Source organism: Hemitrygon akajei, chromosome 5, assembly GCF_048418815.1.
Source record: "Hemitrygon akajei chromosome 5, sHemAka1.3, whole genome shotgun sequence".
NCBI lineage: Eukaryota > Metazoa > Chordata > Chondrichthyes > Myliobatiformes > Dasyatidae > Hemitrygon > Hemitrygon akajei.
In genome coordinates, this window is record NC_133128.1 from 75188319 (window position 1) to 75204429 (window position 16111).

Sequence of the window (16111 nt, forward strand, 5' to 3'; positions counted from 1 at the left end):
CTGCCTGTGGCTACTTGATCCTTATGAATTCCTCTCTTGAAAAGCTCATTTCTCCAACCAATCCGCACTTGTGACCACAAGAAGATCAAACAAGGCTGTGCCATAATGCTGTGCTGCTGCACTTCTTTGAAACAGGACCAGCTTTCTGAAGCACTCTTCTCTTAGCCAAAAAGAGTAGTCCACAGTACCCACTTACAGCGAGTCCAATTCCTTGCACCATTCATTTCTGCAATGGTTCCATGACTAGATCATTTGAAACAACTTCTCAAACCAGAGGCCCAATGTGAACTAGCAACATTAATTCTGCCAAACGTTGCTTTACACAAAGAATAATGGGATGCTGGAGCGTGGTGTATTTTGAACACTGGTTAATCAATGGTGTTCATAAATAGAGCTCACAGATGTAAAACTTTAGATAAAGCTTATAAGAAATGAAACTTTTCATGTAATGAGCAGTTACCATCTGAAACTCATGGCTTTATAGGGCCATGAGGGGGACCAGAGAGGGTGGATGGAAATCTGAAGGAAAATCAATTACAGGGCAACGGGGCAAGACCAGGGAAAGCAAAGACTTAAAAAAACCACCACCTGTGCTTGGGCTTTACTCATTACATTTTCATTCCTGAAATTGCCTTTTCCAATTTTTTTTTTAAGTGGACTGACAAAATTTGTGTGCTGTTTTTTGGATTAATGGGGTTAGAATTCAACATAGTTTTCAAGGGGCCTTCAGCAAGCATACAATTGGTCTACCTCCATGTTGTGGATGCAGGATACTTCTAATATCCTGCAATTGTGTCATTATGCTCTAGTTATAATCCCAATTATACCAAATGATTCAGCATTCCCATCTTAAAGAAGCAACAGGCTAGCACTTCTCTTTCTTTGAAAAGACTCCAGCTCAAATATTCTTTTACTCCCAAATGAAATAGAGTTACATGTAAAACTTTATCCTGTTTGAGAAGCCTGATTTCATAAGCTTCTGATTTCCTTTCTGACGTGTAGCTCTGAAAGCTGGAAGACAAATAGAATGCTACAAATCATCATGCTGTTAGTAGCCTCTAAAAATGGCTTGGCTTTGGAGGTGATCTCTGCAGTTAATTAAACTGTTTTGCAGTAACAGCTTAAGTCATCAGATGGAAGAAGCTTCAAGCTGATTTCTTGTCCTCTCCCACTCCTTCCCCCACCCCCAAAAAACTCATCCAAAGAAAAGAAGACAGCAGCCGCCTGCATTTGATATCCCAGGGTAATAAGCATGTGGCCTGTGGACATCTGTTTGTGCAGACCCAGCCTCTGAACTTTTATTTACTAGTTCATAGGACATAATATCACTGGCTTTTATTGTCCATACTTTTTGCTCCTTAACTGAAGAAGCACTTAAGATCGATCTCAGTGTGATTGGAGTGACATATAGGTCTGGATCAACCTGTGTTTTCTGTCTGTCCAGTTGTTTTGCAAATATCATAACAAGTAAGTTTTACCCAGTTTTAAAACTCTGTGTATTATTGATCTGAAATAATCCATTCACCAAAGCCTCAAGTCTACTAATCTAATAATTTCACCACTGCCTCCACCTTCCTTAGATCTGTAAATGGAGTGAACCCTGTCTCATTTGGGTGGTACGTTAGTATGCAGTCACTGGAGCACAAGGCTCAGCTACACTCTTGGGGTGAGCACCTAGTATAATTCAACCTCTAGAGCATTGTGTTTCTCCAGCATATGGAAATTTCACGTTTTCTGAAGGGCTTAATGAGTATAATTAACCTTCATATGAGAGAATGATTTAAGTTCTCTAAAAGCCCTTATTCCAGCCATTTTGAGTTGCACTTTGCACTGACAGATATGTGTCTTGGAACCCTCAATATCTCAATCTATCTCATCAGATTTCCGCAATTCAGTCACATTTCCCTAGTGACTAGTGGCCAGAGAAATCGCAAGAGGATCTGCAAAAGGGAAGGGGTGATTCAAAACTAATGATTCCATTCAATCTTCAGACTTCTAAAGCCCACTATGACATGCCGAGACACGTCTGGACCAGGTACAAAATGGAGGGAGACCAGTTGTATCCTTGCTGAAGGCCCCTTGAAAACTATCCCCCATTAATCGAAAAATAGCACACACATCTTGTCAGTGCACTTACAAAATTAACTGGAAAAGGCAACTTCAGCGATACAATGGGATAAAGCCTAATCATACAATTCCACTCGCTTTTAAATGATGCACTCTTGAGAAAAATTACCAATAAACCTTTCCACAGAATCTGAACCAAAACCTACACTGCTGAGACACTTGATCACAACGTCTACAGTTTAAATCCACACAAATATCCCTGTGTAAAGCCGTAATTGCCATTTCTGTGTGCAAAACCACTGTTCTGCTGGGCACACAATCTTAATAACATGCTGCACAATTCTCCAGGCAGGAGGCTTTTCCATTTGTATTGACCATAATTGGTTTAATTATGGAAATCTCAAATTCAAAGAAGATGGACCAAAACAGCAAAATCTTGTGCCTTTAAGTAGGGCTGTGTCAGCCCTAATTGGCGCAGAGTTATTTGCAATTATAGTGCATATCTGTACACAATCATGTTCTGCCTAGCCCAAGAAGTTTTAACCCCTGTGGGAGCTGAATTAAATTTCATACTGCATTAAATTAAAACAGTTAGTCTCTCTAAATGTGCATTTTGATGATGATGAACACTGTGCTGACAACCTCCATTTGGAAAGGACTTATTCTGAGAAGTGAATCCTATTAATGTCTGGTAAAGCATTAAATCACTGATGGTGGCTTTTGGTGAGAGGCGTACGACTGGACTAGATTTACTGCGTCTGGTGAAGCATTGAATTCTGTCACATCAATCACCTACAACACCCCAAACACTCCCGAAACCCGGGTTCCTATCCACCGTGTGTCAGTGGCATCGCAATAACAATGCAGATGGAAATTTTTAACCAAATTTGATAAAACTACATTTTTTTTTTAAAATTGGGATTTAATCTCTGAAAGAAATGAAGCACAAAAATGCATTAACAACAGTAATGGCAGCAGTGAAATTCAGAGCCGCGTTTAACACCCCAGCCCAATCCAGACCTCATCACCAGCGAGGTTTTGCTGAGCTGAGCCCTATAGTACAATACCTTTGCTTTCTTGGCTTAGTTCGTGATTGTCTTCAGGGGTTGTAGTTTCCAAAGCCGGCTTCATCCTAGACACAAAGGCAAATTCAGAGACAACACTTCCCGCTGTCTCTTTGTTTCCTTCTCCACCTTTAACTCACACTGCAACAGTGATTGAGACGTGCAGTGCTGCTTTTTGTAAACGCTGTCCTTTCCAGAGATGCAGAGGTCTTGTCAGAGGCGATTTTACTCAACTTACTGGTCCATGAAGATCCCTGCCAGCTAATGGTCTCACATACGTCACGGAGGGCTCCACTTCTAAACCAGCACGGCTGAATTAAAATTCTGCTCAAGCTCCTGCCCAGCTAAAGTTTAAAAGTACATTTCTGATTCTCCTCTAAAACACACCAAATGAAATGACAAAGAATGGAGGGATGAATTGATTACATTATGAGAGAGTTTGTGCCCTACAATAAAGGGGACTCCGTCTACTCACAGCAGTCTCCAAAAAAATCCCCGCTGCACTGGTCTCTTGGGAGAATGCATGTCACTGCACAATGAGAGGACCACTTTTCCCAAAGAGCATTCTTAAGTCGTGTTCTGCATTTTAATTTGCTTTAAATTTCCACACAGATGACAGCCTTAATTAATTGCATCTGATGGGATGTGGTGAAAAATAGACCGTTACTCTTCACTCCCCTTCAAGCCTAGCTTTTTTTAAACTCTGGATTGAAAAAGAACATACCGGTAATTACTCACATATTTACTAACAAACAAATTGTAACACAAAAGATTCATACCTAAATTGCTGTCTTGCTTTTACAAAGTAACGTCCACAGGTCATAACTGTGAGAGCGTGATGTCTAGAGAGCCTAAGGTACTGAACTAACATATGGTTTCCATATGATCATAAGAAATAGAGACAGAATTAGGCCATTTGGTCCATCAAGCCTGCTCCAGCCATTTGATCATGGCTGACTTATTATCATTATCCCTCTTAACTCCATTCTCCTGCCTTCCCCGCATAACCTTTGACACCCCATCTAATCACGAACCTATCAACCTCCGTTTTAAATCTACCCAATATCTTGGCCTCCACAGCTGTCTGTGGCAATGAATTTCACAGATTCGCCATCCTCTGGCTGAAGAAATTCCTCCCCATCACTGTTATAAAAGGATGTCCTTGTATTCTGAAGCTGTGCTCTCTGGTCCTAGACTCCCCCATTATTAAAACATCCTCTCAATATCCACGCTATTTAGGCCTTTCAATATTCCACATACTTCAATGAGAATCTCCCCCCTCCCTTCTTCTAAACTGTTTGATCCTTAGATTCTGCAGAGTTGTTGTAGGGAAGTCCGTCCAACCTGTTCGATGCGGTTGATGGAACATAGACTCCTATGTTCCCAGTCTGGCCCTGTTTACTTCTAAAATGAGTGAAATCAAGCACGATGTAAATCTTTTGCTGCTCCTGGATTAGAACAATGTTGGCCTTTGTATTGTCTCATAGCAATATTATTTGTTGTCAGTTTCTGTTGAGAGTAAAGCCTAGCACCAGCTTATTTGGCCTAGAAGGTTGGAATATGCACACATTATGCTTGTGTTAAGAGGAATGGTTTTACATTGTGTCATTCCATCTCTCCTGAATTGCACACAGTGCTGGAGAGAGGGTGAGGAAGGCAGGTGAATAACAGGAGAGGTGCAAAATATGAAGAGAAGCATGAAATCTGAAAAACCAGGGAGTAAAAATGAACACCAAAACGTGATTCTTCTTTCAATAAAAAGCAAAGGTCACTGAAAAATCAGGCTCTGCAAGAAGGCTGCACCTTTCTTTTGGGGGTCTTCCACGTGCCTGACATATTGAAGCACAGAGATACTGGAACGTAGCATACAGCAGCACGCAATGTGCACATGGACGCTGTTTGCTTTCCCTGTACATTATTCAGACCCACCATGACTAAGGAGGGGCTGCAGAGCAGGTTTCAGGGTTGGTATTGTAAACTGAAGTCAAGTAGATACCCTTCACTCTGAGTCAGTACCAGAAACTCTTTCGGCAGAACTACCCTTCCAACATTCTGAAGGGACTATACCCGCTGAGCTGCTTGGGTATGCTCTTCCAACCTCACCCACATCTTCTCATGATACCATCCCATGTAAACACAGGAGATGCAATACATTACACATATACACACACACGTTTTTATATTTATATGTATTCTCTGCCTTTTAAAAGGTCTGCTGTATAACCTCTCACTTCCACACACTTGGTCGTATCTTCGGATCCTTCCCAGTATCCATGGTCAGCATTGTTAAAGGCAAGTTCCGTTTACTGCTGCCCTTGGAGCTGGTCAAGGAAGCATTGCAACTGAAACCATGGCTCCCCTGCAGCACTTCAGCACCACTGGTTCGCAGGAGCTTGAAGCTGTGAAGAGGTTTGTCCTGATACGGGAAACTACGGCAAGAGCATGAATACTCAGGGTAAAGGCTACGCTGCTTCTGACTGAGATGAAGATTGTGAAACTTTATGGTTTTTCCATTGGAGGTGCCGAGTCACTAAGAACATTTGTTGCCACATTAAATTTTTGGATTCCAGGAAAAAATGGAGGCGGGACTCAGGCCGGAAAATGAAGTTGATACTAAAAGCTACAACCTTAGTGGAATAACAAAGCAGACACGAGGTACTACATTTACCCTAAATCCCCCCCTGCTCCTATGTCCCACAGGGATGGCATCACAGGATCATTCCATTGAAACAATTCTGTTTTTAATGATTAGTGCTTGTGCCAACTAGGTCATCTAGCACTTAACTAACCGATGTGCCCATTAACTGGCACCTTAGAGGAAACAGCCATTCCCACGTGGGGCACTGTGGGATCAGGACAACTCAGATGGAGTGCCCAGGCCAACAGAGGAGTCTCTTGGCTCATCCGATCGGACAAAAGAGCTCTGCTGTGGAATGTTATACGAAGTTGCATGAGGTGCAAGTGAGTTGTGATGAAATGTCAAAACAGTTTCTAAACTACGTGGCCCTGAAGACTAATTCTAGTGTGAAATTTCATTCTCTAATATGTAAAATTTTCAAAATATGATAAGTAGCATTTGTATTATTAAATATTAATTTATTAGAACATTAGAACGTTTTTGCCAAGAACAGGCCGTTCAGCCCAACAAAGCTCGCTACATTCCTATTCACATAGCGTGTTGAAATAACGATCAAGTTTAGATTTGAAAGTCTCTACGGTACTGCTCTCAACTACACAACTCAGTGGTTTGCTCCATGTGTCCACACCTCATTGTGTAAAGAAATGCTTCCTGATTTTGGTCTGAAATCTGCCCTTAACCAGCCTGCACTTCTGGCTCTGTGTGCTTGTTGATGGATTAATTTTGAAATAGCACCTGGCACCCACCTTACTTAATGATTTTGAACACTTCTATCATGTCTCCTCTCATTTTATGTCTACTAAGGCTAAAAGTATTTAATTCTTTCTACCTTTCTTCATAGCTTATACCTTGCAGACTTGGAATGAGTATAGTTGGCCTTCTCTTAACTCTCTCCAGTGCCTACACAATATGGAGACCAAAATTTTACACAGTACTCAAGGTGTGACCTCACAAGCTCATTATACAGCTTAAGGAGAATGTCTCTTGACATGAACTTCACTAAGCACATTGTAGAACACAATATTCTATTAGCCTTCCTAATCTCTTCTGCGAATTGTCTAGATGTTGATAGTGACGAGTCTACCAGGACGCACAAATCCTTCTCGTATAATGTACTCAAACCCCTCCCCCAACTGTATATTTATATCTAATATTTCTACTTCCTATATGTAATATCTTACACTTTAAATTTCACCTGCCATTTATCTGCCCACTTCAAGATTTTGTTTAGATCTAACTGTATTGATCCTGCTGCCTGCAGGTTATCAGCCTGTCCATTTAATTTGTGTCATCAGCAAACTTTACTAGTTTATTTGTTATGTTCTTATCTGAATCATTAATGTAAATTAATAACATCAGCAGCCCCAAATCTGATCCCTGTGGAACTCCACTTCTGTGGACTTACAGTAACGACTGTAATTATTATTCTCATGCCCTAAAATTTATTCTTTGCTGTGGTATATGCGTACAACTTTAGTTAAAAGTTGTGCTTTCCTTCCTGAGGATCCCTGAGGCGAGATGCCAGCAGTCCTTGAGAACTGGCAAACAACACATTCAGTCAGGTAAAATGCAAGCTACAGAGATTACTACATTTCCATGGGGGCTTTCTGCATCATCAATGTGAGTGCAGTTACTTCATCGCTTATTACTCTTCAGCCTATGCCCTACAAAGTTAAAAATGAGATTGTCTGCTGAAATAATATTGTAGCAGTTAATGGAGAATAAGCAATTCCTTTTGTGTGCTGAGCTCCCTCTCAATTGTCAACGGAGGTGATCTCTCAGCCTTTCTCTAGCACCTCAGTAAACTCACATAAACTGCCGGAGGAACTCAGCGGGTCAAGAAGAGTTTATGGAAATGAATAAATGGGCCATGTTTCAGGCAGAGACCCTTCTTCAGGACTGGAAGGGAAAGGAGAAGATGTCAGAATAAAAAAAAGTGAGGGGAGGCGAAAGAGAACCCGCTGGAAGGTGATAGGTGAAGCCAGGTGGCTGGGAAATGTAATGGGCTGGAGACGAAGGAATCTGATAGGAGAGCAGAGTTGACCATGGGAGAAAGGGGAGAAAGAGGGGCACTGGCAGGGGGGGCGGGGAGAGGAGAAGTGAAAGGCATCTTAGCAGACCGGGTAAAAGGACAGAGTGGGGAATAGAAGAAGAGGGAAGAGGAGGAGAAATATTACCAGAAGGAGAAATTAATGTTCATGCCATCAGGTTGGAGGCTACCTGCATGGAATATAAGGTGTTGCTCCTCCACCCTAAGAGTGCCTTATGCAAAAAAAAAGGAAGCCATATATTGACAATTCAGAACAGGAATAAGGATAGGAATTAAAGTGGATGGACACCTGGAAATTCCGCTTATAGCAGATGGAGCTGAGGTGCTCATCAAAACGGTCCAATTTACATTGGGTCTTACCAATATAGAGGAGGCTGCATCAAGCACTCAGTAAACCGATGCATTCCACAACATCTGTTTCTATGATGACCATGCTTTCTGACATCGGTAAAATAACAACAGAGCAGCTTTTCAGTATTAGACTTATGAGATACAATCAGGCTTAATATACTGCTTCATAATTTATAGATTTATCTCTCAACTATATTGCACCAGCTATAATGATAGAGTTCACCAATCTAATGTTCTTCACAGCTGTGTCCAATACCTACTGCTCCGTCATGGTCCCCAATAGTGCTTTCTACTCATGAGGCACTTGAAAAGTTCCTGCAGTACGACTCTTTCGACCACAAGTCCAACATTTAACAGAATATATTAGATTTGATGACATAACAAATGTAAAGAAAGACGCACTGATTTTTGTTTTCTGTATGTGTAAATAAAAAAAAACAAGTTGCTGTACTGTATAAGACTAAGGTACAGTGAGGCTGCCGAGTTTGAAAGAAATTCAGAAGAATCCATTAGCACCATGGCTAATTGACTAACTGGGATTAGTAATGCGATGTGAATGCATTGTCACCTTATAGACCTCCCTGGACAACTTCATGTATTAGAAAGAACGTTTGGAATAAAGTACTGGTATCTAGTCTTCACTTGCTACATAATCATGTACCGAAAATAACTTCATTACAATCATATTTTTCAAAAATACATCTATGGAGAACAATAATTTGTACATCTTTCTTTACATTCATTGTGTCATCAAATCATTAAATGATAGACTTGTAGTCAAAAGTGTTTTCCTGCAGAAAGTTTTCTATGAAGGACAGGTAATGGGGCAAGGTCCGTGGAATGGAGTGAGGCCAGGCCCATGTTTGGCAACCCCAGAGACAGACTCCACTTCAGCATGCAATGAAACTTGCTCTTTCCTAAAAGGCCGTAAGATGCCTGAAGCAGTACGCCAAAACTAAGTAAAGTGAACGAATTGTGCTGTGCTCCCTCCCTCCCTCCCTCCCTACTCCCTACTCCCTACTCCCAACAACAAATCCTCTACATTTCAGATGAGGTTCATTCCCGAAAAACAAAATTACACACATGACTTTCTTCAATAGAAAAAAAATCAAAAATGTTGCCTGCACTCTCATTAAGAGGAAACTTAAACTAATGCGTCACCAACACCAAACTATTAACAACTCAGTGATGATTTTATGTTTGTGCAGTCATAGTGACAATCACATTTTCCCACTGCAACTGAATCATTTACAAAGCAATGTAAAGAAGACAAGTTCCTCTGACAGATTTACAAGTTTTCTGTCTTCTGATCTCAAAATCTTCAGCTTTAGCATTTAGAATTACTCTCAGAGCTCTGGCTAGCTTTTAGGGCATCTTCATCAGCCTTGACATTCATACCATAAGACCATAAGATACAGGAGCTGAATTGGGCCATTTGGCCCATTGAGTCTGCTCCACCGTCTCATCATGGCTAATCCAATTTCTCTCTCAGCCCTAATCTCCTGCCTTCTCCCTGTATCCCTCCATACATTGTCAATATGCCACTGACTGAATAGAAACCTTGATGTGAATCATTGTCAAAGCTACTAGGTATATCATTGTGGCCTTTGTCAAGTCTTCAACCAGCCTCAGCACTATGGTGCAGAAGAGACTGCAAGCTTCACTCACCATTTCATTCCTGATCTCAGGGTGTGGTGTTCACACATTCCTACTGTTTGGAGTATCATTCGACACCCTAAAGATCTGCTGGTGGTTTAATTGGCCACTGTTAATACAACCCACTTGAAGGTGAAAAAAAAGCCTCAATGAGGCACACATGAGAGAGGGAATAAATTGCAGGGGTACAGGGGAGTAAGGAGAGGGGTAATAGTGATGATCAGATTGCTCCCCTGAAAGCTGTAGAAACTCTCCTAATGTTCTTCAAATTTATCAAGTAAACTGATGGAACAATATATATGTGTAAATCATTAACCACTAGCAAGGTGCACACACATCTGCAGCAGACGTTACTTTTTCCTGGTATCCAGGATACCATAAATAATTAGCAATAGGACAGCATTCATATAAGCACTTGTCTAATGGACTTAGCCATTGTTCCAGACAACACAATACATAAAGAGATGTTTACTTTGTCCACCCCAGTTTTCTGTGGCTGCCTCTTCATCTCTTTCTGCATTGGCTCTATCTCAGCTCATGTGCTCGATATTTGCTCCTGAATGTCCAACAAGTCTGCACAGGAGCAAACGACTTGCTTCAGTGAGCTTCCTTTCATGCTTGCCGTTCATATGTTTCTGCTGAAATATGATGTGCTTTCAGTCAATAGCAAGATAAAGTTTTATATTCAGCTCAATAAGCTCAGTCTTCCATCATAAATGAAAACTTGGAGAGGGCAAGTTGCTAGTGAGGCTGTGGATCAAGAGGTGTGAGCCATGGACCAATGCTGCTAGGACACAAACCAGGATGATCAACCCTGGCTTGGTTGCCTGGGCGACTGATGTTGAAAGTCCCGGAGCACCGGAAGACCACAGGTTACATCACTGTGTCCCACTCACCACATCTTAGGATGTATCTCAGCATCGTACTGTTTGACATAGGTAATGCTCTCTATGTTATAGTAAACTGACATCCTTGACCACTAATTGAAAATTGATTTATTATTTTCAAATGGACTGAGACATGTGAAAAGATTCTGTTAAGTGACTCATTTCAGCTCCAAAACACTCCTTGCTGATTTGCATTGGTACACATAGAATATCCTTCACTATCGAACTCTATCAGCAATCAGGAGTGAATTTGATGACGATGGTAAATTATTCTATTTCAGGTAGATTTGAGGCTAGATATGAGCGAGTAGTAGGTTGGAGCCAACTGTGCTCCTACCTATATTGTGTTAAAATTGATCAAAAGAAGAACCATGACAAACACAAGCAATCAGCTGTGGCCTCTGTTAATACAAACAGTCCAAGAAAATGAAGGCAGTAAACTGTGCAACTATAAAGAGACAAGGGGGAAGTAAAACAACAGGAAGGCAGATACAATCACTTCTCCCACTGAGCGCAAAATTACACCACTTCAATTGTATGTTAAGGTACAAGTTTTCTCTTGCTACTCTGTGTACTCCTTTACACTGAAAATAGCTGTCTTTTTATATAAAAAGTCAGAACGACTACTCAACAGTCAGGTTCAAGTTCTAGAGGGCTTGGATGCCATCACCCCCTGCAAAACAGGCAACATAAATGACAACAAGGTTCCTCTCCCAGATGGGCCCAATGCCTTTTGTGCTTGCTTTGGCTGACAGGACATGGAGGCATTTCATGAACTCCCACAGCCCCCAACGACCCTGGGATTGCAGCCTCTGAGGCTGAAGTGAGAGCATCCTCGGGGAGGGTTAATCCATGGAAAGCATCTAGTCCAGACGGCGTACCTGGCTGAATACTGCTTCAGCAGTCCGAGGTACCCACCTGCTTCAAGCAGGCATCAATCATACTGGTGCGCAAGAGGAGTGTGGTCACACGCCTCAATGGTTACACTCACAAGTGCTTCGAGAGGTTGGTCATAAAGCATATCAACCCTGAAGAGTGACCTGGATCTTCTCCAATGTGCCTGCCATCAAAACAGGTCATCAGCAGATAGCATTTCATTGGTTCTTCACTCAGATTTGGAACACCTGGACAATGAAAATGTATATGTCAGGATGCTCTGCATTGACCACAGATACAACTCAGCATTCAACACTATCATTCCTACAGAACACCTGGCCCTGGGCTCAGTACCTCCCTGTGCAACAAGATCCCTGATTTCTTCACTGGCAGATTAGCAACAACATCTCCTCTACAATCACCATCAGCAGAGGTACACCACGGTTGTATGCTTAGCCCCCTGTTCTTTTCACTTTAAACATATGATTGTGTGGCCAAGTACAACTCCAACACCGTATTTACGTGTGCGGTGAACACCACAGTTGTTGGCCGAATCAAAGGTGGAGATAAATTGGCATATAGGAGGGAGACTGAAAATCTGGCTGAGTGATGCCACAACAACAAACTTTCACTGAACATCAACAAAACCAAAGAGCTGATTATTGGCCGCAGGAGGAGGAATTCAGAGCATCATGAGCCAGTCCTCATTAGGGGAACGGAGGCAAAGAGGGCCAATAGCTTTAAATTGCTGGGTGTTAATGTCCCAGGGACCTTGGGACCAACACACAAGTGTCTCACAAAGAAGGCATGAGAGCACCTCTACTTTCTAAGAAGTGGGCCTAGGTTCAACCTGTCACCAAAAATGTTGGCAAATTTATATAGATGCACAGTGGAGAGTATTGTAACTGGTTGCACCATGGCCTGAAATGAAAACACCAACCCCCAGGAATGGAAAAGCCTACGGAAAGTGGTGGATACAGTCCAGTCCATCACAGGTGACGCTCTCCCACCACTGAGCACATTAAAGCAGTGCCACAAGAAAGCAGCATCTATCATTAAGGACCCCTATCATCCAGACCATGTTCTCATCTCACTACTATCATTGGGCGGGAGGTATAGAAGCCTTGGGTTCCACACTACCAGCTTCAGAAACAGTTATTATGCCACAACTTCATCAGGTGACAGATCTCTTGGTGGGTGAACATTTCAGAGACAGTGAACACAACTCCTCAATCTTTCCCAAAGCCTTGGAAAGCAGCAGAGTGTATAAGAAAGTATTTAATTGGGGGAGGGTTAATTATGATGCTATTATGCAGCAACTTGGGAATGCAGTAAATTGGGAATGAATGTACTCAGGGAAATGCACAAGAGAAACATGGATGTTATTCAGGGAGTACTTGTATGGAGTTCTGAATACGTTTGTCCTATTGAGGCAAGGATCAGACAGAGTACTTGAGAATTACAAGGTACCAGGAAGGAGTTTGAATGGACTTGGGAGAGCTAGAACGGGATATGAGAAGGCCTTGGCAAGTAGGATTTTAAAAACATCCCAACGCGTTCTACACTTATATGAAAAAAAGGAGGAAGATGAGAGTGAGGGTTGAGCCAATCAGGGAAGAAAGAGAAAACATTTGCCTAGAGTTGGAGTAAGTAGTATTGGCCCTTAATGAACACATTGCTTCAGTATTAATCGATAGTAAATTAATCGATATTTACGATAGTAAATTTTATTGGAGAGGATTCTTAGAGGCAGGATTTATGAGCATTTGGAGCAGCTTAATCTGATAGAGATAGTAAATATGGTTTTGTGAGGAACAGATCATGTCTTCGGGACCTGTTTGAATTATTTGAGGAAGTGACAAAACATCTTGATGAGGCAGAGCAGTGGATGGGGTGTGTATGATTTTACAAAGGCAGTTACAAGATTCCCCGCAGAATTAAATTCAACTGCGCGTGGGGGGATTTTCTGCTGGCTTGAGAGGGCTGCTTAGTGTGTAACCTGCAGGATGTTGAATCCACTGAGCTCGAATGGAGAAAAGTCAGTCTGACCTCAATAAATTCAGGGATGTGCTTGTTTGATCTCTAATCAAGAGGTAGGGGTAAAGGTTGCTTCCCAACAAACTATTACCTTTTTTGATTCCAACAGCTATAGCTGGAGTCAGTTCCAAGTTCAACGTAAATTTATTATCAAAATACATATCTATCACGACATACAACTCTGAGATTAACTTTCTTGCAGGCATTCTCAATAAACCTATAGAATCATAACCATAACAGAATCAATGAAAGACCACCCAACTTGGGTGTTCAATCAGAGTGCAAAAGACGTCAAACTTTGCAAATACAAAAAGAGATAAATAATAATAATAAATACATAAGCAATAAATATCGAGTACATGAGGTGAAGTTTCCTTGAAAGTGAGCCCATTGGATGTGGGAGCATTTCAGTGATCGGGCAATTGAAGTTGAATGAAGTTATCCCCACTGGTTCAACAGCCTGATGATTGAGGGTTGGTGCCTATTCCTGAACCTGGTGGGGTGAGTCCTGAGATTCCTGTACCTTCTTCCTGATGGCAGCAGTGAGAAGAGAGCATGGCCTGGGAAGTGGGGTCCCCGATGATGGATGCTGTTTTCCTGAGAATATTTCATGTAGATGTGCTCAAAGGTGGGGAGGGCTTTAACCATGATGTACTGGGCTGTATCCACTACTTTTTGTAGGACTTTCCGTTCAAGGGCTTTGATGTTTCTGTATCACGCTGTGATGCAGCCAGTCAATATACTCTCCACCACACATCTATATATGTTTGTCAAAGTTTTAGACATCATACTGAATCGAAACCTCCGCAAGTTCCAAAGGAATTGGAGGCGCTGCTGTGCCGTCACCGTGCTGTGAATTTGCCGTCACCGTGCTGTGAATGTGCCATCACTATTTGAAAAGCAAAAGATGTAGATGCTGGAAATCTGAAATAAAATGTTGGAAATATCTAGTAAGTCAGGCAACATCTAGTAGAGGGAAATAGTTAATGGTATTGATGAGCCACTAAGCATTTCCAGCATTTTACATTTTCAGCATCTGCAAAGATAGTTCTTCCGGTCAAACCAGAACAGGAAATTTAGAAATTCTTTCACCATATTGATCCATTAATGATCACTGCTTGAAACCCTCAGCAGAAATATTGGTGGTATATTGGACTCCAGTGGCTGACTGAATCTGACACTACAATGCCCAAATGAGACCTTAAGCGGGAAATAAAAAGCTGGGTAAAATCCTTAGTTCAGTGCAATATGAAAAGGGCACTTCAATCTATCATTGTGGGCACTTAGTATGTAGACAAGCAGAGGACCCCTGTTCTTATCTATTGCCTGCCTAGCCAATCAAACTTGGCTTAATGGAATCCTGAAAGCACACTGCCTTTCTGCCTTTGTGGTGCGGGAGGAGACAAGGGAAGGGGAGAAGAGAAGGCAGTGGACCTGCAAAATGATGCAAGTGGCCTTCCCACAATAAACAAAATCAGTACTCTCTTCTCAACGTACAACAGACTCTTATTTGGCCCAAGATGCCTAAGATGGTTCTATATGACTGACAGGTTCAAGATCTAAGATTTAGGATTCAAATTTGAAGTTTATCTACCATGTGTACATCTAAACATACAGTGAAATGTGTTATTTGTGTAAACAGCCAAAACACCCGAGGGTGTGCTTGGGGAAGCCCACAAGTGTCACCACACATTCCGACACCAACACAGCATGCCCAATTTTGGACAGGCACACGGTTTTGAGTTGAATCGTCAACTAGTCCTTCCCTCTCACAGACCTGCTTGACCCAACGGGTACCCTCCAGCACATTATTTATTGCACCGTTTAAATTTTACTCACTTGAAATGCCTCTTCTCAGAAAACATATCATCTGGCACTGAACTGAATTGTCGACTCACTTCACCAGTTTCCTACTTTTTCTTCAGTAAAGTTTAATATTTCCACAGATTATTTTGTATATTCTGTACACTGAAGAAAAGCATGAATGTTAATAGAAACCCCCTGGGGCCCCCACTACTTGCACTAATCCAGTCAGAGAGAAACGATTCATTCAATGCCACTCTCTGCCAAGTAGAAGTCAACTCTGTAGTATTTATTATTGTTTTTCACAACTGATTGCAACGTGGCTTTGTCACATTCAGCAGTAAGTGTAATCAAAATCACATCTTCAGTATGACACTTAAGCAATTTTGAAAGTGTTTTTAAATGATCACGTACAGGAACTACAAGAGAGACAGTTACATTGAACAAACTGGAAATAGGACACCACTGGAATTGCAAACACATGTGCCATTAGTTCTCAATCCTCATCCCATGATTTTTCAGCAAGCATTAATCTGCGTAGCAGCAACAGACCAGCTCTTCCCGTTGACTCTACCCATGAGAAACTACTCGCCTTGGGGCAGCTTGGCGGCCCTGGGTCTTTATGGGTGAATGGACTCTTCAGATCTATTCATCCCCGCTCTGAATAGATAATGGGAGACAA

General features: G+C 41.8%; 1 protein-coding gene across 3 annotated transcripts in view; it reads right to left on the minus strand.

Moving 5' to 3' along the window:
- Positions 1 to 16111, minus strand: part of gpm6bb (glycoprotein M6Bb) — a 191565-nt gene that overhangs the window by 77024 nt on the left and 98430 nt on the right. The window contains exon 1 of one of the 3 annotated variants that reach the window (XM_073045811.1): positions 3135 to 3642. The exons of 1 other annotated variant lie outside the window; for it this stretch is intronic. In XM_073045811.1, the coding sequence (XP_072901912.1) occupies positions 3135 to 3198 (64 nt within the window). In that variant the 5' untranslated portion in view covers positions 3199 to 3642. Of the gene's footprint in view, positions 1 to 3134; positions 3643 to 16111 lie in introns of those variants that run through there. One more of the 3 variants, XM_073045813.1, reaches the window with a different exon arrangement.